Source organism: Elephas maximus, chromosome 6, assembly GCF_024166365.1.
Source record: "Elephas maximus indicus isolate mEleMax1 chromosome 6, mEleMax1 primary haplotype, whole genome shotgun sequence".
NCBI classification, from domain to species: domain Eukaryota; kingdom Metazoa; phylum Chordata; class Mammalia; order Proboscidea; family Elephantidae; genus Elephas; species Elephas maximus.
The window spans coordinates 49,769,262-49,797,195 of NC_064824.1; the positions used below are offsets into that span (position 1 = coordinate 49,769,262).

Below are 27,934 nucleotides of genomic sequence, written 5' to 3' on the forward strand. Positions count from 1 at the left end.
CAATTACTGCTCTAAACTTATATGGAATGAAACTGCACACCAGGGTTTTGATCTACCTGGTCTGTCTTCCTAGAGGGAAACCTAAACCTGAATTAGACTCTTCATTATGGAAACTAAACTGCCTTGACCTGATTTGATTGGGAAATCTGAAGAATTACTCACTAATGATGAAAATATTGAATTACCGTGATGAGGGATTGTTGGAATGCAAGGTGCTATGTAAATAAAATTCATAGATTGCTTTGCCATTTGCCTAATGGAAAAAAAACCTGGTTCACATTTTCGCCATGACCCTTGTTAATTACATAACCTCTTTGAGCTTACTAACCATGTGACCTAGTTAACTAATAATAATTCATACCTGGCATGAATACTCTAAGGATTAAATAAGATAATTTATAAAAGACCTAATGTAGGGTCTAATACATAGTGGTTACTCAATAAATGATAGCTGCTGTTTGTTGTGCTTGTTGAAAATAATATTATATCTAATGGTAATTCAACAATATTATATATCCCTAAAGAATTCCATGCAAAGAATGTTACCTTCTCTATCCAAAATTACCCCGAAACCTAGGAGACTGTGGCTTCCAGAAACTAAAAGGAAAAATTACACTTAAAGTCTGCTTGTTCTGAAGAAGTTATTCTTGGTACGCGCTTGAGTTTCAAGGTTAGAAGTCTAAAGGCTGCGCTGACATTCTAAGCTGCAGCTTTGTCAAGCAAAAGGTTTATTCTGAGTTTTGGTATAAGCTTAAAACTCTAAATGGAGGAATCTTCTGAGAAAGAAAATCAATTTTCTTTGAGACAGATTGAATTAAGAATAATAACTATAATAATAGAGAAGAATTGGGTTATGACTTATCTAAGCTCTTGAAATTACTCGAAATACCCTTGAAATGAACCAAGGGCTGTTAGAACAGGCTGAACTGGTGGGATGAATAGCAGATGTCATGATGCTTTGGGTATCAGGGTGATGAGATTCCAGTGATGGTGGTAAGTTGGATAGATTTAGGGGCCTTATTCCGTGGAACTGAGGGGCAGGCTATTTTGTTTTTCGATAATTTATTTAGTAAAACTTTCTATAATAATAGAACATGATTTTTTTCATCCTGAGAACAGGGTCACAGGGTTTCTGAAGGGTGCTCATTTTACTTTTATCTCACTGGTGAGTTAGGGGAACGGACATGAGATTTTAAGAGTTATGTGGCAAATTACCAAGGAAGAAAGAAGGAGGTATGGAGGGAGGAGGAAGGAACTGAGTACTCAGTGAACGTCTTCTGTCCTGCAGTTTCTGGCTTCTTTGTGAAGCAGTGCTGGCTGGGCCAGTCTAAAAGAAAAGAAGAAGAATGATGAAGGTGGTTTTAAGATAAGTGCCATGTATGTGTGTGTATCAGGCTACTCTATGATTAATTCATTCTTAAACCAAAACCAGAAACCGGTTGCTGTCAAGTCAATTCTGACTCATGGTGGCCTGATGTGTGTCAGAGTAGAACTGTGCTCTGTAGGGTTTTCAGTGGCGATTTTTCAGAAGTAGATTGCCAGACCTTTCTTCTGTGGTGCCTACAGGTGGACTCAAACCTCCAACCTTTTGGTTGGCAGCTGAGTGTGTAAACTGTTTCTACCACCCAGGGGCACCGGTTCATTCTTGGATGGCGCTTACTGGAAATCATCAAGATCATAATTTCTCATTTATTAAGCCCTGTATTGTTGCTGTTAGGTGCTGCTGAATTGATTTTCAACTGACAGTGACCCCATGTGACACAGGAGAACCGCTGCATAGAGGGTTTTCTAGGGTGTCATTTTTATGGGAGCAGATCACCACATCTTTCTCCTGCAGAGCCACTGGGTGGCTTTGAAGTGCCAACTTTTTGGTTAGCAGCCAAACTCTTTCGCACCACCAGGGCTCCTTAAAAGCATTGTATTAGATATTTTAAAAGCATCATTTCATTTATTTCTTATCTCTCACTTTTATTTCTTAAAAAATCTTTTTAGTATTATCTCTTCCCCTTGCTCCCAGTTTTATAGATGAAGGTCAGCTATTAAGTATCTTAATTAAGTCCACACACTTACACGTACTGGGATTTAATCTTAACCCATTGCCATCGAGTTGATTCTGACTCATAGCGACCCTGTTGGACAGAGTAGAACTGTCCCGTAGGGTTTCCAAGGAGTGGCTGGTGGATTTAAACTGCCGACCTTTTGGTTAGCAGCCAAATGCTTAACCACTGCACTGCCAGGACCCCACATTTAATCTTAGGTATTACCTATCTAAATCTAAAGACTTTATCTAAACCAGCAGTTCTCAAACTTTTTGGTCTCAGGACCCTTTATATTCTTAAGTTATTGAGCACCCCAATAAGCTTGTGTTTTTGTGGGTTACATCTATTAATGTTTATCATATTAAAAATTAAAGCTGATAAATTTTAAATGTATTAATTTATTAGCAATAATATCCTATATGTTAATATAAATAATATATTTTATGAAAAACGCAAACAATGACAAGATTATCATTATTTTACATTTTTAAGGATCACTTTAATGTTTGGTTAAAAGAAGGCAGCTGTGCTCTGATATGTACGTCTGCATTCGCCTTGTTGTGGTTGACACCTGTGAAGAAAATCTAGCCTTACACATACATGCTTGTGGAAAAAGGGATTTTTAGTTTTTTCAGATAATTATGGACATTCTGATATTATACCAAGATTCAACAAGTGGTCCTTTTTAAAAAATAGTTGAAATGTGGCTCTGAATATATCGAGTAATGTCAGTGAACTTTTTTAATCATTTTATTGTTGAGAATATACACAGCAAAGCATACATCATTCAACAATTTCTACACATAAAATTCAGTGACATTGATTACATTCTTTAAGTTGTGTACCTGTTCTCATTCTCCTTTTCCAAGTTGTACCTCCCCCGTTAATATAAACTCACTGCCCTCTAAGGTTCCTGTCTAATTTTTCTTGCTGTTGTCAGTTTGATCCCATGTAGATAGATCTTAAAAGAGAACAGTGCTCAAGGAAGACATTCTTTACTTACTAGCTAAACTACTGTTTGTTTTGAGGAAGACATAGGGAATATTTTTGGTTTAAAGTTTAAAAATTACCTCAGGCAATAGTTTCAGGGGTTTATCTACCCTCCATGGCTCCCAAAAGTCTGCAGTCCATGAGAATTTGAAATTGTGTTTTGGATTTCCTCCCTTTTGATTAGGATTCTTCTATAGAATGTTTGATCAAAATGTTCTTCTGTTGCTCCAGGCAAATAGAGACCAGTTATCATGCTTCAGATGACTACTTGCAAGCTTTTTTAAAAATCTATTTATTGTGCTTTAGGTGAAAGTTTACAACTCAAGTCAGTCTCTCATACAAAAAGTTATACATACCTTGCTGTGTACTCCTAGCTTTTCTCCTCTTAATGAGACAGCACATTCCTCCTTTCCACCCTGTATTCCCCATGTCCATTCAGCCAACTCCTGTCCTCCTCTGCCTTCTCATCTCGCTACCAGGCAGGAGTTGCCCACATAGTCTTAAGTGTCTACTTGAGCCAAGAAGGTCACTCCTTACCAGTATCATTGTCCATCTTATAGTCCAGGCCAATCCCTGTCGTAGAGTTGGCTTCGGTAATGGTTCCAATGTTGGGTATCAAAGGGTCCAGGGACCATGATCATCACTGTCCCTCCGGTCTCAGTGAGATCATTAAGCCTGGTCTTTTTACCAGAATTTGAGATCTGCATCCTACTGTTCTCCTGCTCCATCAAGGATTCTCTGTTGTATTCCCTGTCAGGGCAGTGATCGGCGATAGCCAGGCACCATCTAGTTCTTTGGGTCTCAGGCTGATGGAGTTTCTGGTTTGTGTGGCCTTTTCTGTCTTTTGGGCTCATTTTTACCATATGTTCTTCATTCTCCTTTGCTCCAGGTGGGTAGAGACCAATTTATGCATCTTAGATGACCGCTTGTTAGTGTTTAAGACCCCAGACGCCTCTCACCAAAGTGGGATGCAGAACGTTTTTTTTTAATACATTTTGTTATGCCAGTTGACCTAGATGTCCCCTAAATCCATGGTCCCCAGACCCCCATCCCTGCTACTCTGGCCTTCGAAGCGTTTGGTTATGTTCAGGAAACTTCTTTGCTTTTGGTTTAGTCCAGTTGTACTTACTATCCCTGTGTTGTGTGTTGCCCTTCCCTTCACCTAAAAAAATTTATGTCTACTATCTAGTTAATGAATATCCCTTTCCCTCCCTCCCCACCCTCATAACCATCAAAGAATATTTTCTTCTGTATTTATCTACAGTTCTAATAATAATAGGCCCATACAACTTTTGTCCTTTTGCAATTGACTACTTTCACTCTCCTATAGGGTCGCTATGGGTCGGAATCGACTCAACGGCACTGAGTTTGGGTTTTTTTTTTTGGTTTTACTTTCACTCAGCATAATGCCGTCCAGATTTCTCCATGTTATCAAATGTTTCACAGCTTCATCATTGTTCTTAATCATTGTGTAGTATTCCATTGTATGAATATGCCATAATTTATCCACTCATCTGTTGATGAGCGCACCTTGTTTGCTTCCATCCTTTTGCTGTTATAAACAATACTGCAGTGAACATGGGTGTGCATATTATCTGTTCATGTGAAAGCTCTTATTTCTTTAGGGTATATTCCAAGGAGTGGAATTGCTGGGTCATATGGTAGTTTTATTTCTAGTTTTTTAAGGAAGTGCCAAATTGATTTCCAAAGTGGTTGTACCATATTACATTCCTGTCAGCAGTGTATAAGTGTCCCAGTCTCTCCACAACCTCTCCAACGTTCATTATTTTGTGTTTTTTGGATTAATGCCAGCCTTGTTAGGGTGAGATGGAATCTCATTGTTGTTTTGATTTGCATTTCTCTAATAATAGCTAATCATGAGCATTTCCTCATGTATCTGTTAGCAGCCTGAGTGTCTTCTTTGATAACGTGCCTGCTCGTATCCTTTGCCCATTTTTTAATTGGGTTATTTGTCTTTTTGTAGTTGAGGCTTTGCAGTATCATGTAGGTTTTAGAGACCAGATGCTGATTGGAAATGTCATAGCTAAGAACTCTTTCCCAATCTGTAGGTAATATTTTTACGCTTTTGGTGAAGTCTTTGGATGAGCATAGGTACTGTTAGGAGCTCCCAGTTATCTGGTTTCTGTTCTGGTGTTTGTGCATTGTTAATAGTGTTTCATATACTGTTTATGCCATGTATTAGGGCTCCTAGCATTGTCCCTATTTTTTCTTCTATGATCTTTATCGTTTTAGATTGTATATTTAGGTCTTTGATCCATTGTGTGTTAGTTTTTGTGCATGGTGTGAGGTATGGGTCTTGTTTCATTTTCTTTGCAGATGGATATCCAGTTATGCCAGCACCATTTGTTAAAGAGACTGCCTTTTCCCTGTTTAACAGACTCGGGCCTTTGTCAAATATCAGCAGCTCATATGTGGATGAATTTATGTCTGGATTCTCAATTCTGTTCCATTGGCCTGTGTATCTGTTGTTGTGGCAGTACCAGGCTGTTTTGACTACTGTGGCAGTATAATAGTTTCTAAAATCAGGTACTGTGAGGCCTCTTCTCTTTCGGTAATGCTTTACTTATCCAGAGCTTCTTTCTCTTCCACATGAAGTTGGCGATTTGTTTTCTTTATCTCATTAAAAAATGTCACTCGTATTTGGATCGGGATCACATTGTATGTATAGATTGCTTTAGATAACATAGACCTTTTTACGATGTTGAGTCTTCCTATCCATGAGCAAGGTATGTTTTTCCATTTATGTAGGCCTCTTTTGGTTTCTTGTAGTAGTATCTTACAGTTTTCGTTGTTAAGGTCTTTTATGTCTCCGCTTAGATTTATTCCTAAGTATTTTTATCCTCTTAGGGGCTGTTGTAAATGGTATTGATTTGGTGATTTCCTCTTCCACGTTCTCTTCGTTGGTGTAGAGGAATCCAACGGATTTATGTTTATCTTGTGTCCTTTCTTCAGTTTCAGCTTGAACTTTCATGTGAGCAATCGAAGGTCTGCTCTAGAGCCGGCCCCTGGCCTTGTTCTGGCTGATGATATTGAGCTTTTCCATCATCTCTTTCCACATATGTAGTCGATTTGATTCCTATATATTCCATCTGGTGAGGTCCATGTGTATAGTCATCGTTTATGTTGGTTTAAAAAGGTATTTGCAATGAAGAAGTCTTTGGTTTTGCAAAATTCTATCATTTGATCTCCAGCATTTTTTTCTATCACCAAGGCCATTTTTTTCCAACTACAGATCCTTCTTCTTTGTTTCTGACTTTTGCATTCCAATCACCAGTAATTATCAGTACATTCTGATTGCATGTTTAATCAATTTCAGACTCAGAAGCTGATAAAAATCTTCAGATTGCTGTGTAAATTTGAGTAATAGTCGTATTAACTGTCCTTCCTTGTAGGTGTATGGATATTATTCTATAACTGACAGTGTTGTACTTCAGCATAGATGTTGAGATGTTCTTTTTGACGATGAGTGCAACACCATTCCTCTTCAAGTCATGATTCCCAGCATAGCAGGCTATATGATTGTCTGATTCAAAATGGCCGATACCAGTCCATTTCAGTTCACTAATGCCTAGGATATTGATGTTTATACATTCCATTTCAATTTTGATGATTTCCAGTTTTCCTAGATTCATACTTCGTACATCCTGATTATTAATGGATGTTTGTAGCTGTTTCTTCTCATTTTGCATCATGCCACATCAGCAAATGAAGGTCCTGAAACCTTTACTCCATCCACACGATTAAGGTTGACTTTACCTTGGCTAGGACCTCCAGCACGATGTTGAGTAAGAGTGGTGATAATGGGCATCATTGTCTAGTTCCCATTCTCAAGGGGAATGCTTTCAGTCTCTCTCCATTTAGGATGATTTTGGCTGTTGGCTTTGTATAAATGCCGTTTATAATATTGAGGAATTTTCCTTCTATTCTTACTTTGCTGAGAGTTTTTTTTTTTTTTAAATCATGAATGGGTGTTGGACTTCGCCAAATGCCTTTTCTGCATTAATTTGATAAGATGATGTGGTTCTTGTCTTTTGTTTTCTTTGTATGATGGATTATATTGATTTTCTAATGTTAAACCATCCCTGCATACCTGGTATGAATCCCAGTTGGTTGCAGTAAATTATTTTTTGATATGTTGTTGAATTCTATTGGCTAGAATTTTGTTGAAGATTTTTGCATCTAAGTTCATGAGGGATATAGGTCTGTAATTTTCTTTTTTTGTAGTGTCTTACCTGGTTTTGTATCAGGGATACGCTGGCTTCAGAGAGTAAGTTTGGGAGTATTCCATCCTTTTCTAGGCTCTGAAATACCTTTAGTAGTAGTGGTGTTAACTCTTCTCTGAAAGTTTGGTAGAATTCTGCAGTGAAGCCATCCAGGCCAGGGATTTTTTTTGTTGGGAGTTTTTTGATTACCTTTTCAGTCTCTTCTTTCGTTATGGGTCTATTTAGTTGTTTTACCTCTGTTTGTGTTAGTTTAGGTAGGTAGTGTGTTCCTAGGAATTCATCCCTTTCTTCTAGGTTTTCAAATTTGTTAGAGTACAATTTTTCATAGTAATCTGATATGATTCTTCTAATTTCAGTTGGGTCTGTTGTAATATCACCCGTCTCATTTCTTATTTGCGTTATTTGCTTCCTCTCCTGTTTTTCTGTTGTCAGTCTAGCCAGTGGTTTATCGATTTTGTTAATCTTTTCAAAGAACCAGCTTTTGGTCTTGTTAACTCTTTCAGTTGTTTTTCTGTTCTCTATTTCATTTAATTCTGCTCTAATTTTTATTATTTGCTTTCTACTCGTGCCTGATGGTTTCTTTTGTTGCTTTCTTTCCGTTTGTTCAAACCGTAGGGATAATTCTTTGATTTTGGCCATTTCTCCTTTTTTGGAAGTGTGCATTTATTGCTATAAGTTGACCTCTGAGCACTGTTTTCGCTGTGTCCGAAAGGTCCTGATAGAAAGTGTTTTCATTCTCATTGGATTCTATGGATTTCTTTATTCCGTCCTTAATTTCTTGTATAACCCAATTGTTTTTGAGCAAAGTGTTGTTCAGTTTCCTTGTGTTGGATTTCTTTTCCCTGATTTTTCTGTTATTGACTTCTAGTTTTATGGCTTTATGGTTAGAGAAGAAGCTTTGTAATATTTTGATGTTTTGGATTCTGTTAAGGCTTGCTTTATGACCTAATATGTGGTCTATTCTAGAGAATGTTCCATGTGGGTTGGAAAAGAAAGTATACTTGGTTGCTTTTGGGTGGAGTGGTCTGTATATGTCTATGAGGTCAGGTTGGTTGATGGTGGCATTTAGATCTTCCGTGTCTTTATTGAGCTTCTTTCTGGATGTTCTGTCTTCACTGAAAGTGGTGTTTTGAAGTCTCCTAGTATTATTGTGGGGCTGTCTTTCTCACTTTTCAGTGCTGTTACAGAGTTTTTTGTATCTTGAAGCCCTGTTGTTGGGTGCATAAATATTTAATATGGTATTATCCTCCTGGTATATTGTCCCTTTAATCATTATATAGTGTCCTTCCTTATCCTTTGTGGCAGATTTAACTTTGAAGTCTGCTTTGTCAGAAATTAGTATTGCCACCCGTGCTCTTTTTTGATTGTTGTTTCCTTGATGTATTTTTTTCCATCCTTTGAGTTTTTGTTTGTGTCTTTAAGTCTAAGGTATGTCTCTTGTAGGCAGCATATAGATGGATCGTGTGTTTTTAATCCATTCTCTCACCCTCTGTGTCTTTATTGTTGCATTTAGTCCATTTACATCCAGCATGATTATAGATAGGTATGAGTTTAGTGCTGTCATTTCTGTCTTTTTTTGTGTGTTATTTACAGTTTCTTTTTCCCACTTAATTTTTTGTGCTGAGTAGTTTTTCTTTGTAAATTGTGTGTTCCTGTTTTTCATTGTTGTTGATTTTGTTCTTGCTGAGTCTTTATATTTTTCTTGTATTTTATTTTGATGTGTAGGATTATTAGTCTCCCTTGTGGTTACTTTAATATTTACCCCTAGTTTTCTAAGTTTAAACCTAACTTTTATTTCCCTATATTGCCTTGATTTCCTGTCCATATAAAAGATATGTGAGTATTTAGTATCTCTTTATTGTTTGAATGTTCTTATCTTTTACATAATGACATCACTGATTCCCTGTTTTTTAACTTGGTTTAGTTTTATGGTTTCTGTATCTGGGTTTATATCTGGTTCCTCTGTCCTGTGTTCTAGTGTTGGGTTGATATCTGATATTATGGATTTTCTAACCAGAGAATTCCCTTTAGTATTTCTTGTAGTTTTGGTTTGGTTTTTGCAAATTCCATAAACTTCTGTTTATCTGAAAATGTCCTAATTTCACCTTCATATTTGAGAGACAATTTTTCTGGATATGTGATTCTTGGCTGGCAATTTTTTTCATTTAGTGCTTTATACATGTCATTCTATTGCCTTCTTGTCTACATGGTTTCTGCCGAGTCAGCCGAGCTTATTCTTATTGACTCTCCTTTGTAGGTGACTTTTCGTTTATCCCTGGCTGCTCTTAAAGTTTTCTTTTTATCTTTGGTTTTGGCAAGTTTGATTATTACATGTCTTGGTGACTTTCTTTTGGGAGATACCTTGTGTGGGGTTTGATGAGCATCTTGGATAGCTATCTTTTCGTCTTTCACAATACCAGGGAAGTTTTCTGCCAACAAATCTTTCGCAATCCTCTCTATATTTTTTGTTTTCCCTCCCTGTCCAGTTATTCCAATCACTTGCAAGTTATTCTTCTTGATAAAACCCCACATGATTCTTAGGGTTTCTTCACTGTTTTAAATTCCTTTATCTGATTTTTCTTCTAATATATTATTGCCAAGTGTTTTATCTTTGACCTTTCTAATTCTGACTTCCATTTCCTGAATTCTGGTCTGCTGACTTACTACCGAGTTGTCTTATTCTGAAATTTTATTATTATTATTCTGAATTTCTGATTGCTGTCTCTCTATGGATTCTCGCAGCCTATTAAATTTTTCATTATGTTCTTGAATAATCTTCTTAATTTCTTCGACTGCTTTATCTTTGTGCTCCTTCGCTTATTCTGTGTTTTGCCTGATCTCCTTCCCGATGTCTTTAAGAGTTCTGTATATTAATCTTGCATATTGTACATCTAGTAATTCCAGGAATACATCTTCATCCTGAAGATGCCTTGATTCTTTGTTTTGGGAGTTTTTTGAAGAAATCATGGTCTGCTGCTTTATGTGATTTGATATTAACTGTTGTCTCCAAGCCATCTTTAAGTTTTTGTATTGATTTATGTTTGCTCACTGTGTCCTAGCTTCTTGCTTTGTTTTGTTTTGATATACCTGAATAGGTTACTAGAGTGAGCTAACTTGATTATTGGAGCCTTTGAAGCACTAATGTCCTTACACCAGATGGCTAGAGCTGTTACCAGGTATATGAGCCTAGGAGCCCATTCACTGTTCTTGTGTAGCAGCTCAGGTGTCCAGATAGCCTCTCACCTAGTTTGTGGTGCAGGCTCTCACCTATGATCTTAGAGGAGCAGTGGTGATTGGTATATGCACAAGTTTTTGGTTGCAGCAGGGGTCACACTCTGAGGAAGACAAGGGGCTGACAACCTTCCCCTGAGTGTGAGGAAGGTGTGTCCCAGTTCTCTAGAGAGCTCTGGTGGGTAGGCTCTGCAGACATACCATAGGCACTCAGTGCTGTTAAATGTAAGGACTGGAAGGCACCACTTATCCTTGGACCCCTGTATCGGGTGGCTAGGTGGCATGGGTGGAGCCACCAGTCCTCAGGCCCCTGCTGTGGGTTGGTGAGGGCCCTGTTTAATAGGCAGAGCAGTATCAAATATCAACACCTCCCTCCACCACATATCTGAAACACAGTCAGACCTCAAACAGATTCATCCTTGCAATTTAACAGCCAGATCCTATCTGCTGTAATGGGGCGACCTGGATCCATGCAGGGGTGAAAGACAAAGTCTGTGGACCACTTGTACCTGGACAGGAGCAGCTTCTGCTCTGAGTTTCCAGATTGGGGGAGCTGGCAGAGTATTTTTTCCCCCATTTGTTAATTTGTTCTTTCTCCAAGGCGCAGGGAGAATGGCTCAGGGAGTGTAGCAGGACCTCTCTCAGGCTCAGGGAAATAAACTATTACTGAAGCGATCTGGGTCAGAGGGAGGAGGGATCAGATAGATGGGAGAGAGTTCTTTCAAAAGGAGGAGCTATTTAGATCCATGTGGTAAATTAGACAGAACCGCTTATCTCGTGCCAAGAGCGCTATAGATTCTGGAGGCATGCATAGATTCTGTACACTGGCTTGGTCCTGCTGCGGTCATTCCAGGAGGTTGAGGCTGTGCCACCTTGCTTGCCTTCTTTCGCTGAAGCAGCCGTGTCCTACTACTGCTAGCCCTGCCACAGCTGTGCCAGGGAATCGGGGCTGAGGTGCTCCGGCTGAATTGGCAGCTCCTTGCTGCTTCTATACCGCCTCTCCCTCCCCATGTCACTCAGTCTGATTTCTTAACTTTGCCTTTGATGTTCAGGGTTCCTAGCTTGTCATATATATAATGAATTCACTTGTTTTTTCAGGTCTTTGTTGTAAGAGGGATCACCAGAACCATCTGAGTACGCCACCATCTTGGCTTTGCCTCCTTCTTGCAAGCTTTTACAACCCCAGGCACTGTGTAACAAACTAGGAGGTGGAACAAAAGCATTCAACATATTATTAGGCCAATTAACTGGGATATTCCTTGAAACCATGACTCAGTGAACTTTTTATCCTTTGCTATATGAAAATCCATTGTGCTGTCTTATACTTTGAGTGAGTCTTTTTTAACCTGTGCATGATTTTCTAACACCATATATTGGTAATTTGGAAATATTGTTTTGCTGATATGAAAACAGCTTGGGGGCAGTGTCTGACCTCTAACTTCACAAGGAGGAAGGAGAATCAAGATCAGCAGCCTAGGGTTGATTCCTTTGAGGCGGAGGTCAGGCATGCTTCCCCTTTCTGCCATCTTTACCAATTCTCAGCACTGTCTACATCTCTGCTGGGTTGGATAATTTATTGCAGTGGCCACACAGAACGCACAGACAATACTCAAAATTTTGAGGTTTTTTAGGGAAGTAACAGGTTATAATTCAGGTTCAGGAACGCTCAAGATACAGTTCTTCCATTAGGATAGCCTCTTCCCAGCTGTGCTCGCAGGCACGCCTCTCCGTGGCCTTGAGCCTCTACCCAAAGGCACTCAGCTTTCTCTCTCCTTGGGCTGGGAAGCCCACCACACTGTCCTCTGCTGCTGGGTCTCTCTCTCTCTGTCTCCTAGGTCCAGGAGCTTCTAAGCACAGGAATCCCAGGTCCAAAGGATGCACTAGCTCTTTTTCCTTGGTGTTGGTGGGATCCTCTCTTTCCTGCCTCTGGGGGAGCTCATTGCAAGCACAATGGAATGGCAGAACTGACCAATCCCTTTTTTTGTTGTTGTGTGCGGTTGACTTGATTCTGACTCATAGCGACCCTATGGAACAGAGTAGAACTGCCCCATAGGGTTTCCAAGGACTGACTGGTGAATTCAAACTGCCAGCCTTTTGGTTAGCAGCCTGAGCTCTTAATAACCATTTTGCCACCAGGGCACCAGTCCCTTTGGTGGGCCACGATTACCCTGTCACACAGTCCTGCCCAATTACTTGGTTGAGAGTTAAAAGACCACAGCTAGAAAGGCCACACAAAAGTGATCCATCACTGAAACTTTACTCTTAAAAACGTTGACAACACTTCATTATACTATGTAAAAAAGTCACATTTGTTAGTAGTTAAGAATCTCATCAGAATGTACTTTAAGTTTTGTGAAGCTGTGAAGCTCTTGATGGTGACTAGAAGGTTTCCAAAATTCTCATTTTGCTTACAAGCTCAAATTTTATCATGGACAAGGAATACTTTCAGGTGTTTTCCTTGAAATGACAGGCTCACTTCACTTATTTTTGAAAAAAAATGTTTGCCAAATACCCGAGACTGAACGGCAATAGTTTGTCAGCCATTTTTGTGAGTCAAGTGGCATTCCATGAAAAAAGTGGCCAGCTTAGCTTGTAACTCAGACAATTACACAAGTGCTTTTTACTTAGACAACCATGGTACTTATGTATGACACAGGAATGCTCTATGTAGGCTTTGCATATGTGTCGTACAGAAAATTAAAAATGATGTGTGTACTCATGGAGCAAGCTTTAATAAAATCAGTTTTTATTGCTTCAAGATGACTTTTACACCCCTGAGTGCTCAGAATGAAGAATACAATAAATAACTGTATTCTTTGGTGCCATCAGTTTTATGCACTATTCTGTTTGTACCATCAGTGTGAATGTCAATGTAGTGTAAAAGGCAACTAATGTCTTAATATTTTTGTGAAAATAGTTTTTATCACACACACCCCCTGAAATGGTCTTGGGAACCCTAGTGATGTGTGGGCTACACTTTGAGAACCAATTTGTGACGTTGCCTCACAAAGTAGATTTGGTAACCAGTGGTGGTGAATCTGAGTGATGCTTATCTTCCTTGTCAAGATTTTTCAGCAATGACGGTTCTCACTGTCTATCTACAGGGCCTCTCTAAAGGAATCTAGCAAAGGGAATTCAGTATTTGTCCCTTTCTCTTGTGTGTCTTGGGGCAACTTTGCTTTCTTAGAAATCAAAATTTTCCAGATGAGGACAGTGAGATTCTAAAACTTTGAAAGACAGAGAGAAAACCGTGGTAGCTCTGAAATAAAACTTTGACCAATCTACAACAAAACAGTGACTAACATCTGCACTTAGATCCTTCCCTGAATCCAACTTTTTTCAGAGCTATTTTTTCATTATCCCTATCTTTTTAGCTCCAAAACAGCTGATTTGGAATTTGCCCATGTTCAAATTTACAACATATGGTAATTTATTGAGTCTGTGAGGTATTCAGTAAAAATGCATAATGTCAGAGCCAGAAATAATTGTGCTCTCCATAACCTATGCTCACCCAATTTGAAACTGTTTGCAGATTGGAAATGAATAGAAAATTATGTGTGTCGTGCACAGAGGTGAAAATGGAAGTAATTTAATAGTCATTACATGGACATGTACATGAATCTGCAGAATGAGGCATCCATGTTAGATACAAGATACTGCTTTGAAAGTTGGCCTGCTTTTCATCTTCACCTATTTTCTTTTCATGCTCTTTCGTTCCCACAGACATTCACTCTTACCTCTGTTCTTTCTCTTACAGGATATCCCGAGGTGGAAAGAGATGAGGACTAGGGAACGAGTGATGGTTATCTTTTTCCTTACAATCCATAGCCTTAGTGCTGAAATGAAATGACTTTGCTAACCTCATAGCACTTGACAGAGAGGGTAGGGTAGCCAGCCTGGGAGGATTTATGTCTTGTTCTTTCCGGTATCACCTAGAGGTGTCAGGGCCAAGCCAAAGACCCAAGAAGGATCTTGTATCTTAGAAAAAAGAGGTTAACTGCATGACCTTAAACCAGAGGCAGTGACATGTTATACTCAGCAGATGTTTTAGGGATTGAGCAGCTGGATCATGCCTTTCACTTTGAAAATTGTCTTTAAGGCATTTTCACTCAAGGTTGCTAAGTGGAGGCATGGCATTGGTGGGATGTTGAATTGCAGCAAAAGAAGACAATACACTGTGTTCCTGTGTCAAGATAAATGCACATTGCCACTTTGACTCAAGAGAAGAGTAGCTCTGGCTGTACTTGGCTTTTTCCACTTTTTTTTTTTTTTTAGCCTTGGGTCATTTGCCTCTTATCCAATTTGTGACTGAACTTTCTAATTGAGATGGAGGTGCGATGGCTCCCTGGACCATCTGTACTCTGTAGAGGCAGTGTCTGGAAAACAACCAGAAGGACCTACCATAACCGTTTTTCTCAGTTCCCAAATTAGAGTATTATGGGCCCCTGGGATAGAATATCTGAAACTGAGACTGCCCTGAAGAATCTGGATCCCATGGTTACTTGTCAGTATTAAAAAGATGAGTTCTATGCCTGGCAGTGGGGCTTTTTGCTGCACACATTCAACCAGGGGCTAATTAAATCATGTAATCAGAGTCCATAGGCCAGAGCAATGGAAAAGCCTAAGAGAAGCTAAGGGGCTTAAATTTAAAGGGAAACTAATCATTCAATTTTGATAGAGAGCTTCATCCTTTCTTATGTCTCCTGCTAATGGTGAAAAGGAAAAAAAAATCTTGTACTATTTCTAAGCTTCTAATTATCGGCACTTAAAAATGTGCCCGGTGTCTCCTGGGACCTGGTAGCATAGGGAGTAATTAAAATCACTCAAATAAAAATAAGCATCCAGAAGCGGATGTGGTGAGATCATGTATGTGGTTGTTTTGAAAGGTCTGGTTAAGTGTCGACCAGTAGCTAGGCCCTTTAGTTTTGTTTAGACGTCATAACAAAGCCACGTTGTGAGACCTAACTGGTAGTATTTTCTTTGCCAGTGTTGCTACTCTAGGTCTCCTTTAAATTAAATGTCGGTGCTTACATGTGGCTATATTAAAAAAAAACCCATTGCCGTCGACTCACAGCAACCCTATAGGACAGAGTAGAACTGTGCCCTAGGGTTTCTAAGGAGTGCCTGGTGGATTTGAACCACCAAGCCTTTGGTTAGCAGTGTGAGCTCTTAACCAGTAGACTGCCTAAAGTACTGTGGGGAAGATTTAGTTGAACTATCTATTTTTCCCACCTTTCTGCTTCCTGAAACTACTTGCGGATCTGAATTTACATCATGGAGATGACAGGACTAGAAGAAAGAATGAAGCTGAGGAGAAAACAAAAAACACACAAACACTCCCCACCCCAAAACAAAAACAAAACTATGTCCTGAATCCACTGGATTATATCTTCCTTTAAAACAAAAGACTCCAAGGAGTTGCTGATCCTTAAGGGTGCACGTGTATTTCTGGGATTATCCTACTATTATTTTAATAGCTAGCGAAACTGGCATCCACAGTAGCTATAATACCCATTGCTGGCTTACCTTTTGGCTTGGTGTTCAAGGAGGAAGCAGCCATTTTGGAATGTAGTTGACAGTAGTATCCCAAGTGTCATGCAGGGATTGTTGTTGTTGTTAGGTGCCATTGAGTTGGTTCTGGCTTGTAGCAACCCTATAGGACAGAGCAGAACTGCCCCATAGGGCTTCCAAGTAGCGACTGGTATATTTGAACTGCTGACCTTTTGATTAGCAACTGACCTCTTAACCATTAAACCACCAGGGCTCCATTCAGGGATAGTAGTGGCCTTTTATACTTAGTTATTTGTTGGAGTTTCAGAGTCCAAAGGTTTAATCAGGTACCGTGAGTTCTTTGTAACAGATGAGTCAGTAAGAGGAATCTTAAAAATGGAATAGCAGGTATTTATCCTCAGTACCTAAAGGTGCTGTTTGACCACTCTGCTTTATTTGTCTGAACTGCTATGAGGAGCAAATAAAAATGTGTAAAAATTCTCGGTGAACCATTAAGCACCATTCAAATGCAAGGTGACTTTATTATTATTTTTAATTCTGACAAAAGATATTTGTCATATCTTGGCCTTGATGATGGCATATGGTACCTGCAGCTTTTAGCATTCATGGAAAAAATTAAGCAAATTATTATACCTATTGAATTTCCAGAAGCCCATAAATGCTGGTCTCTCACTGGCTAGTTTAGTGGTTTCTACCACTTAGGATGCCAAGCAGGAGGTGAACATGGATTTGGAATCAAGCCTGGACCTCAGTGGTTATGTCGTCATGTCCCCAGTCCGCCTCATTCCCCGTGTAATCTTGGAACCTTCAGCAAGCTTGCTGTGGATCAGTTGTGGTAGAAAAAATACACGTGACAAGAAAGCTTCGTATAAGCTATCTTAAGTTTCGAAGCAGTGAAATGAAAGGACGGCACATGTGCTGTGCATGTTTTTCCTTCTGTTTATTCTTGCGCGCTGAAATGTTGTGGCTTTCTTAGTTGCCATATCCTGCCTCAAGTGAAATAATCTAGGCCTTACTCCATATTGAATGTTTCTGGTTGAAAAACAAAACTTTCCTCTGTATCCTTTTCCACGGCAGGGCATGAGATGGACCTCTCTAATTTTTTTTTTCCCCCCAACAGGTGGGTCAGAGAGTTTTTGAATGAAGAAAACAAAGGTCTTGACGTTCTGGTGGAGTATCTGTCCTTTGCACAGTACGCAGTAACGTAAGTAAAACTTGGTCTGTTTGCTTTTGAATTTCATATGGTCAGCGAAGATGCAACTCAGTGGTAAAATTATACCCTGTTTTTTTTACTGGGGTGGGGGCGGGGAACGACAGTGTTTAAGAAGGTTTGTTTCTGTTCGGGTAACCAAAAGCGAATCACATAATTGTTATTAGAGATGTATTTAATGCAGAAATAAGACAGATGATTAAAAATAACCCTTACAGAAGTACTTATTTTAAAAAGAAGTACTTTAGGGCTTGAGTTATGAACATTCATACGGTAGAATACTCTATTAGTTATTGAGAAAGGTTTATGATATATCGTTAAGTGAATAAAACAAGATGCAGAAGAGTGCTGTGTCCATTTGTATTTCAAAAAATGAGGTACATGCGCATATGTTTGTATATGCTAGTAAATGCAGAGAAAATGATAATGACGGTAGATACTAAACATAGTGAAACTGTAGAAAGGGGGGTAAACAAGAGACTTTTCCTTTTTACGTTATGTACATGTGTATAGTTTTGGCTTTTCCCCACAAAGCTGAGGGAGAACAGAAAAACATCCATTTTACTTCACCGTGCTTTTGTTGTTTCATAAAATCCTCCCATTTGCTAGGCTCCTGGAATGATTTACAGCAGGACTGAAAAGTATACATTTGAATGATATTTTCTTCTCCACATTTCCTCCTTTGTTCAAAAAACATTCCAATATCCAGATGTACTCTTACACACAGACTGAGGAAATAATATCATATATTTAATGTGACTGAGACGTTTCAGCTTAGGTGGAGTTTTTTACTCTTCACATCTTCTTTTCAAAAGCAGCAACTTGTTTTTCATAATGACTCACTTCCAAAAGTCCCAAGATTTAACAGGATGTTATCTTTAGTGATCTTCATCACTTCCCTGAGAATTTGTGAGGAGAAAGCTATAATTATTCCTACCTTACAGATACAGGAACTAAAGTATTAACTGAAACTGGCTTGATGAGTTTCGGCTTTGACGCCTCTCATGTGTTATACGGGGTAGACTAAGAAAAGCCAACAAACCAGCTCTTCCTGAGAAATTATTCTCTGAAATAAAATCCTCGTTTTTATACCCTAGTAAACCCAGTGCCATCGCATGATCTTCTAAAGGATATTTCTTAACTATCTCCATTACTCCATTATATCAAAACACTGCTAGTCTCTTTACACTTTATATTACTAGGACAAAACAGAATAATATTACCCTGTTGTATATCTTAAAATCTGGAATAATATTCGTGGAATTAAGGAAGGGTTAAGTAACTTCAGGAAAAATGGAAAAGAATGACATGGTATATATTATATGTTTGCTGTGATTAACCCTTTACCTCCATCATAATAGGACTTGGAAACCAGCTTTCCCAAAGTACCATCATGTGGGACCAATGGGGAAAGGTAGTGCTACTGAGAGGGAATTCTACTCCAAAGTGTGAGATGCTAGCCAACAAAAGATCAGAACTTTATCTAATCTTGTACCTTTATGGTTTTTTTGTTTTTGTCATTAGCCTTATATACCCATTGTTGGTTTATTGATTTTGGTTTTGTTTTGCTCTAATTAGATAAATTATATGCATATGTAAGTTCTTTATTGAAACCAGTCTGCAGAAAACTTTCCCTACTATTCGCCAGCATTTGACAATTTTCTAGCCCTTGGAATGTGAAACAATGGCTACACTCCATCCCTAAAATAAAAGCATTCCTTAGGGTGAGTCTTTATGTTTTCTTCTGTATGAGAGGAAAGGACAAGCTGAGAGGAACGTAAGATACAATAAAAAAAAAATACATAAGTACAATAGGCATGAGTGATCTTGGAGGATCCCTCCTGCCACTTCGAACGTCACCTTGGCTTACCGTCTCCAGTCTCGATTATAGGCCTCTGTTTTTTGTATTTAAGGCTGTGTTTGGTTACTCATTTCCACCTCTCTTCTTGTTCACTGCTAACTGCATCCAAAGTTATGACAAAAGTGTCTGTGATCGAACCCATACTCTGATTTAGTACAACAGTCTCGGCTATCAGAATTAGCATTTAATAGATTGAGAGCATCATCTAGTTTTCAGATAATGACCATTCTTAACAAATATTTTATTTTGGCAATCATATGTTTTATTTCTAATGCATATTATTGCATTACTTTCTACAGTATGCTCTAAAATCTTGCTGAGGGCATTAATTACAGCTATCTTAACGCTGCCTTCTGTTTGTCATACTGTCTGATCAGGTGGCGTTTGGTGAAATTGTACATAGAAACTATGAATGAAATGTTTTTTTTGAGAAGACAGTTACTGACTCTGGGAGGAAAAAAAATGCATGGAACACAAAGCCCTGTCTGTTTAAAAACTTTCCTAAAATTATACAAGAATGAGCAACTTAACTTGCCATTTATTCTAACATGGTTAACATGAGTAATAACCCCAAAAAATGTCAGAGAAAGGACCATCTTACTTTAAAGAGTACCACATAGGGAAGAGATTCCACAATCAAAGCAAATCCATAGCTTCAATAGTAATGTATTACATATGGTTGGAAAAGTACACTTGCCAACACGCTAGGAGAAAAAGCTCGGTGAAAATTGATGGGTAGGAATAAATTAGTATAAGCCTACCATATTGATTTGTTAAAGCAAAATGAAGACAGCTGTAGGATTTCTTTTTCCCCCTTTCTCCATAGCAGTGTTAGCAGTTGGTACGTTAGCATGCCTTAATAGTGAAATCCAAATAATACAGCACTGTGTAATTTTTGCTTTTATTCAGTTTTTCTTTTGCCAGGTCGAGTATTTGTCATTCTGTGTTTTTGAAGTGAACGCTGAGCCTGTGGAAATTCTTTTGCATTTCCTTTTTAGTTTTTCTCTTCCTGCAGAGACTCCCCACATTAAGGTACAGATGTGGAATAGGAAGGAGAATGTTGTGTGTACACATGTATCTGTGTGGCCGTGAGTTTTTAAGTCTTCAGTGACATTTGTGTTTTGTTTTAGTTTTGACTTTGAAAGTGTGGAAAGCACTGTGGAGAGCTCGATGGACAAATCAAAGCCCTGGAGCAGGTCCATTGAGGACCTGCACAGAGGGAGCAACCTGCCCTCACCTGTGGGCAGCAGCGTGTCCCGCTCTGGGAGACATTCTGCACTACGGTAAGTTCCTTTAATCAGGAGGCAACTTTGGTAGCATACGCTACAAGGTTTCCTCACTTCTTTTGATGATCCTGGGCAATGTATTGATGTATCTTGCCACACAGCATTTTCATTTTCTTGCGATTCCAAGTAAATGTTTCTTTAGGCGTTAGTGGGATCATCGCTCCGATATACTCTATAGTTTCTGAAAATAACAGACTTTCATTCAGCATAGAAAGTGAAAAAAATCTGCTTCCAAATGATTCCACGGACAGTCCCTGTAGGCAGATAAGTTTCTGAAACCAGGTGGATGTTGACACTGTAATTTAGGCACTGGTTCCTGGGTAGAGGCAGCACTTTGAGATTTGAGGATCTAAAGAGCCCCTTGTTGCCATTCTTGTCCTTCTCCTCCCCTCTCTTCCTCCCAAGGAAGCTCAGGTGTGTGTTCTGTGTCACGGTGATCTCTCGGGACATGTTTTTTGTCATAGGCGCAAAATGCTATGCTGATAACTGTGTTAATGAGATGCGTTTAAACGTTGTTTCTTTGGTTAGATGTACTTCAGTTATAAACCTCATATTTTCTCTTAAGGATTCTCTCTCTAGTCTCTCTTGTCTGAAATAGCACCATGCTAAGGGAGGGTGAGTGCTGACCACCTTGGTGCTTGAGTGGAATTTTACACCACTGGGACAGCTCTAATTATATATAAAGGGTTCAATTTACAAAATACATTTTAATTTGGTTTTTCATCATTTCTTACCTGGAAAATATAATATATTTGCCCGTTACCACTTAACAATGATTCATTTATCTAATTAATAATTCACTCTGTGTGTTTTTGAGTTATTGAAGATTATTGTTTCCAGTAGAATGGAGGAGTCAGGAAAACATGGGTAGCATTCCAGGTCCAAAGAGGGATATAACCTTGAACAGTGGGATGCAAGGACACCAAAGGCCAGCTTGATCTTCTTCATAGTTAGCTCAAGGTTAATCCTGCTAGAATTCAATTTAAATTGGAAAGAAAGACCAAAAGTAGGAAGCTAGAACAAGATGGAAAAGCTATCCTGAAAAATACAGGGAAGCTGTATGACATTTCTGGTTGGCAGGTATGCTTGAAGATGACCAACTAAGAAACCAACATCATATTCTTTTTTGTGTTTGAACAGTTTCAAGCTCAGGAATGGAACATTTGAATTTCCTTTGACTCAGCTTCATGGTTTCTAGTAACTTGAGAAAGTCGATATGGCGGTAACACTCATGCCACTTGTTGACCTGAAGTTTAGGTTTTTTTTTTTTTAAACAGTGTATGTCAGTGATAGTCCAGTTCTGTGGTTCATGGATTTGTGCCCGGATTCTAATTCTGTGTTTGGTCATTTAATAGATCTGTGACATAAAAACAGGAATCAGAAGTACCGGCATGTGGTACATGTTGTTTTTCATATACACAAAGATTGTTCACATTTTTTTTTCTCTTCCTCCTCCTCCTTTTCTTCCCTTTCCTTTTCTGCTCCCCATACTTACTTTACTTTTTGGCATTCTTTTTGCTGTCCTTATTTCATTCCACCATCTCGTTTCTTACCGTCTTCTCCTCCTCTTCTTTGTCCTCTCTCGTCTTATGGACTCTTTTTCCTCCGGTTTCATTCATCTCTTACACCATCACCAGATTGGTTTCTCTGCCTGAGTATCTTCAGTCCAAATGCCACCAGAGCTGCTTCTCCCCCTGTTGCCTCTGGAGCAGCTTCAGTTTACACACTGATGATGAGGCTTCAAACCGGAAAATCTCGTAAGTCACGGGTGAAAATGACACCCAAGAGAGCTCGGAGTGCATGGTGGCAGGGTATTACAACTGTCCTCCATGTTATAATATGATAACCTTATGGCTTTGTGCCATCACCCTCCACTGGGATAAAGCCCACACTGTCTTTTAAAGTCCTGTACACTCTGTTATCATATTATGATTCTTCATTTTAAGAATTTGAACCTCTAAGGTGTATTGCATTTTTATTAATATTTTTTCTTTTTGGGGGAATAGAGAAAAAGAATATTCATGTTTTATAGAGATTCTTTATTCTGGTCTCTTTGTTTAATTAACATATACCTTCCATATTCAAACGCAAATTTTAGCTCCCTCATCCTAATCTCAAGATAATGTAGATACAGTAATCTTATTCCATATTCCTTGATAAAATGGGTAGGGGAAATTTAAAATAGCTCATAAATGGCACTTGATTAAAGAAAAAGGGAAAAACTCTCTGTTCTAAAATGTGAGATTTCAAAACAGAATTCCAGTGTTGACATAAACTCTTCTCTTTGAATTTAGACTTTATTTTCTAACTGTGGCACAGTGGAGCAGTGGTTAAAAGCCCCACTGCTATCCAAAAGGTCCACAGCTCGAAACCACCAACCACCCCTTGGAAACACTATGGGGCAGTTTTACTCCATCCTGTAGGGTCTCTGTGAGTTGGAATCAACTCAATGGCAAGGGTTTTTGATTCAAAATTGGCTAGTAAGCATTTTATAACATCACACCCACCTTGAATTATTTTGGCACTGGGTTATTGGATTTTGAATTACCATAAATTTGTCTGATTGGCCAGATGTAAAAATGTTGATATTGACGCCGTAGAAACTTAGATTGTCCTTTTTTCAAAGTTTAGAGTCTGGTGTGCATTTAGTTGAGATTTCTGTCAGCGTGGCTACAGATCTAGCTATACATTACATGATGCTGTATATGAACGTAGTACATGTTAGATCAGTGAAGACAAAGGCAGCATTATTTCAGATGCAAGAAAAAGTAATGTTTAACTTTTAAGTATGTCAAAATTAATCCCATTAGATTTGAATAAGAAGTGACATAGAGAATAAATAAATGCTTTAAGTCTTTATAGAAAGGAGTGGAAGGCTAATGTAGGGCCTGGCAGAAGGAATAGAATTCAGACTGGGGCTCTGGACAATGGCCAGACGTGGTCCTCAGGATGAGCAAAGGGTGCTCTAGGTGGTGGTATGGTGAAAACATGAGCAACACTTTATATCAGAGATCAGGTGTATTTGGGAAAGAGGGAGGAACGTGGCCTTTCAGGAATACAGGGCTTGTGATGGAGATGGAGGCTGTATATAGAGAGAGAGGATCACAGACATACCAAGCTGGAAAAGGCCTTGGAGGTCATCCCGACTGACTCATTTTAGCCGTGCTGAGGAAACCAAGGGCCACTTTTCCTTTAATATGTTAAATACTATTAATATTTCTTCCCAAGCTCCCCAGAATATGAGTTTTTCTGTCTTTCCTGACATTATTATTTTAATGATATGGCATTTCATGAATAGTCATCATCTGACTCTTTACCACCTATATATTGAGTGGATTTACAGGAAGGCATAAAGAGTTCAAATTTAGGACTTTGTTGATATATTTTAACATAGTAACCCCACTCCTGAACAATGTTTTTCAAGAAAGTAATTTTTAAAAGTATTTTAAAGTGGGCGCAAATACACACAGACACACACACAATTGATAACAATTTTTAACTGGAGCAAAAATCTTTTACTGAGTGTCCTCTGTGTGCCAGGCACTGTTCTAAGAGCCTGCTGTGATTTAAGTCTCACTGTATAGGGTCGCTATTAGTCAGAATCGACTCGACAGCAGTGGTTTTTTTTTTTTTTTTTTTGGGCTCTCATATGAGATAGCTATTGATATCCTGTTATCACTAGTAGGAAACTTAAGCAGGTAGTTAAACAGCTTACTGGGGTGCAACAGTAAGTGAACGAGACAGAATGTACAATAAGGTGATTTGAATCCCAACTCACTCATCATGCTGTTTTGCCTATTTATGTAGGACTTTTTTCCCAATACATATACCGTTTGGATGTCAGGGCATTCACATATTGTCCTTTAGGAACTAGAGTGCCAGGCAGATTAGGGAACTCTGTTCACCAAGCCCCGGGCCCACAATGCCATGCCAAACCCACTGCTGTTGAGTGGATTCCAACTCAGGGTGACCCCGTAGGGTTCCCAAGGCTGTGAATCTCTGTGGAAGCAGATTGCCATGTCTTTTTCCCATGGAGCTGATCACTTTAACCACTGCGCACTGCATGAGGTGCTTGTTGCTAATTCTTCCTAGAAGATGTGCCTTTTTTTATTTTATTTTTCTTATCTCACACAGAGGTGCCAGATGAACTAGTAGAAACCCTGGCCAATACGACAGCATGTTTTACAGCCATTAGAAAATAACGGCATATAGAAATGTTAAAAAAAAAAAAAGTCTTAAATAAATGGCAAGAGTAGGACAGACAAAGTATTATGTATTTATACAATTTTTATTTCCCTCCATTTGCAAAGGAAAAGAAATTGAAAGTTTTGGAAGTTCAAATGGTGATTATTTTTGCAGGAGGGAATGGTGAACTTTTTGCAAATTTTTGTTGTTATGATGTTTTTGAATGGATATAAAATGTATATTTAATATAAACTCATGAATCAGGTAGAGAGAGGCCCTATAATGAAGAGCCTTGGATTTTGGCTTTTGGTTTTTAGTTGTAGATAGTGGAGTTGAAAATTGCATGAGGCAATCCATCTTTTCAGGCATCTGGGTCTGGTGGACTACACTGGATGGTGGATGGAGGAAAAGTTTGATGAGACAGCCGATACTTGGATCTAAACATGAGATACCTGAAATTTAGAGTATAGAGCAAAGGCCAGATATGAGACTTGGTAGTCGAAGAGATAAAGGAAAGAGGACATTTTGTACATGATTGATTAAAAAGAGAAATAGAGCTATTTAGTAGAAACAAAAAAGTCGGAATCTGGATGGGACCTCAGACATCATTTAATTCAACCCTCTTGTTTTATTGGTGAAGCAATTGAGGCTGAGCTCTGAGGCCTTATTCTTCAAGACATTACCTAGTTCTTACAAATCTATTTCCATGTTTAGGCTAAAAGCTCATATGGTTTATTGACCTTTATTGCAACGAATACTTCTGTTCATAGCGGTTTTCTCTTTAATCTGTGTAACAGTCACAGTTCTGTACCATCTTGTTTATAACACAAGGGGGATTTTAGAAGAGTTGACCTCTTTCAACTTCTTTTATTTCAACGAGTAGCATTTTACCCTCAATTTCAATTGTTGGGGGGAAAATCACCTAAATTGTTAATGTAAACCATTACTCTATTGCATCACAGAAAAGATGTTTGAACTCTATAGTCTGTTAAGCTGGAGCACTTTTTATCTTGATTCACAGCAAGTGGCAGTTGCCAATTAAAATTTTAGCAATTTAGCAGAGAAAACACTGTAAAGGAGTGGAGGAAAAGAATGTAGTAGTAGGGAGACATTCATAAGAAACATCTGAAAATTACTGCTGAAGGAGGAGAAATGTTGAAGATACTCTTTAGCATGATGGACTGTTAACCTGAAGATGTGAGGGAAAATGACTACAGAAATTACTACAAAAAAATGCAGTAACTATCTAAAAATAAAAACCTTCTAAATATGGCATACTTTCAAAAAATCCATCACTATAAACTTTCAGTTTTTCTTTTCAGCATATTTGCCATCAGAAGCAATTGAAAGTATTAGATTGTTGTGTTTCAGAGTTTTGCATTTTTTTGTTGTCTATCTGAAGTTGTAAAAAGAGAAGAATGTACTTGAGCTTAAGAAAGTACATTCCAGCTTTTCAGCTTGGAGCTTATTATAGTGATCCTGCTCATGAAAATGGTGACAGCTTTAATTATAGCTTGTCAGTGTATGATACCAGCAAATGTAACTGGCATTTCCCACTGTCGGCAAGAGTGACTTCACTTGTTTCACCGCTTTATTGGGTCTTTATCTGCGATTCTGTGGAAATGGAAAAACAAGACAATCTGTCCAGTGCATCATTGGTGATCTGTCTCTCAGATTGGTGGAGATGATAGGGTCCAGGACCTGCCCCACGTGTTGTGGAGATTAAAGTAATAATGCCTGTAAAGCACCTGGCACAATAATGGATAATCAGTGGTGCAGTGGTTAAGCACGTGGCTGCTAACCAAAAGGTTGGTGATTCAAACCCACCAGCTGCTCCATACGAGAAAGATGTGGCAATCTTTTCCTGTAAAGATTTACAGCCTTGGAAACCCTATGAGGCAGTTGTATTCTTTCCTCTAGGGTTGTTGTGAGTTCTAATCAACTAGGTAGTAACGGTTTTACACAGAATTGAAGAAAATACTGAAGTGACTCAGCAAATTCCTGTGGCTTTGTTTTAGTGCCACCATCAGCAAGATGTGTTAAAAAAAAAAAAATTTTTTTTTTTTTTTTTTACATAATATGTGAAGGATACATCGCTAAGTGCTGAGGATGCAGTAAGATGGATTGAAATATTTGTACCTGATTCATGGCTGATGAAGGGCTTTTTCATAGTTACCATGTTTTCATGAAAATTATGGGCAGTTCAAGAATTATTAACCCCATTTTATAGGTGAGGAGATTGAGGCTCAGAGAAGTTATGCCGTAGCTAGTAAGTGGCAGAGTTAGGAGATATAATCAAAGTCTTCTGATATCTTTCTACTATGCCACAGTGTTATTTATCTCCAATCAGACTGAGAAAAAGTATATATATGTTTGTGTGCCCCCATGCATATGCACCAGTAACATGTTTCATGTCATCTGAGTACAACCAAAATAAGGATATGGAAATTCAGAGGCTAGAGTGAGCAACCAAAGGTAGGAAAGATTCATGAGATTTGGTCTGAATGTGGAACAATTAATGAGTAAGACCTGGAAGAATGGTTAGGAAAGAGGAGGGAGAGGTAGGAAGAATGGTGTGAGCCAGTGGCTCTGTGGTAGGACTATGCATGGGTTCTTCAGGAAACAATGAGTAGATGAGTCTGGCTGGAAGTAGTTCAGAGCGAGTTTATGGAATATTTTGAAGTCCAGGCTATGAAATTGTAATTTTAGCTCATTGGCAGTGTTCCATTGGAGGTTTATGAAAAGAGAGGGATAATTTGGGATGGGCACAAATATTTTTGTTTACAAGTCACAAGAGTTAGATGATTTTCTTGGACCTCTTTTACACATGGTTATCTCCTGACTAATTAGCCACATAGTAGCAAATGCCTTTGAAAAAAGGAATAGAATGAAAATTCAGACCAAATTTGCTCTTCTTATGATGGGTTGATACCCTGTTCCTTCACTTACTCCATTCAGAAAGCATGTATTGCAGCGTTTTGATTTGTAGGTCTGTTCCACCTGTCATTTGGTCCTTTCATGGGAGATACAGACAAACAGAAAATTTCGGTAACCGATGAAGAGGTTCTTTAAAAGTTTTGTTTACATCTCTGTCTCCCTCTCTCAACCTCTACCCCACTGTAAACTATCTGGATCCAACTATTTCAACTGTTTCTTTTGGCTGTAGAGACAGTCAGAAAGTAAATGTTTGGCTCATTTTTTTAACATCGTATATTTTATGAGTTTAATTGATAGAAAAAATATGCCCAAGTGATGTCATGTCTGAAGGGTAAAAGAGAGGAAACCTAAAACCCCAAATCATGGTTATAAGTTCTGTTAGCCCAGATCTTGGAACCAAAAAAGACTCTAGTACATTAAGCCAAATTATGTGATACGAC

General features: G+C 38.7%; 1 protein-coding gene across 1 annotated transcript in view; it reads left to right on the forward strand.

The window, feature by feature from the left end:
- Positions 1-27,934, forward strand: part of FMNL2 (formin like 2) — a 347,858-nt gene that overhangs the window by 238,646 nt on the left and 81,278 nt on the right. The window contains 2 exon segments of the mRNA XM_049887240.1: positions 17,136-17,219; positions 20,217-20,369. Of these exon segments, the coding sequence (XP_049743197.1) occupies positions 17,136-17,219; positions 20,217-20,369 (237 nt within the window).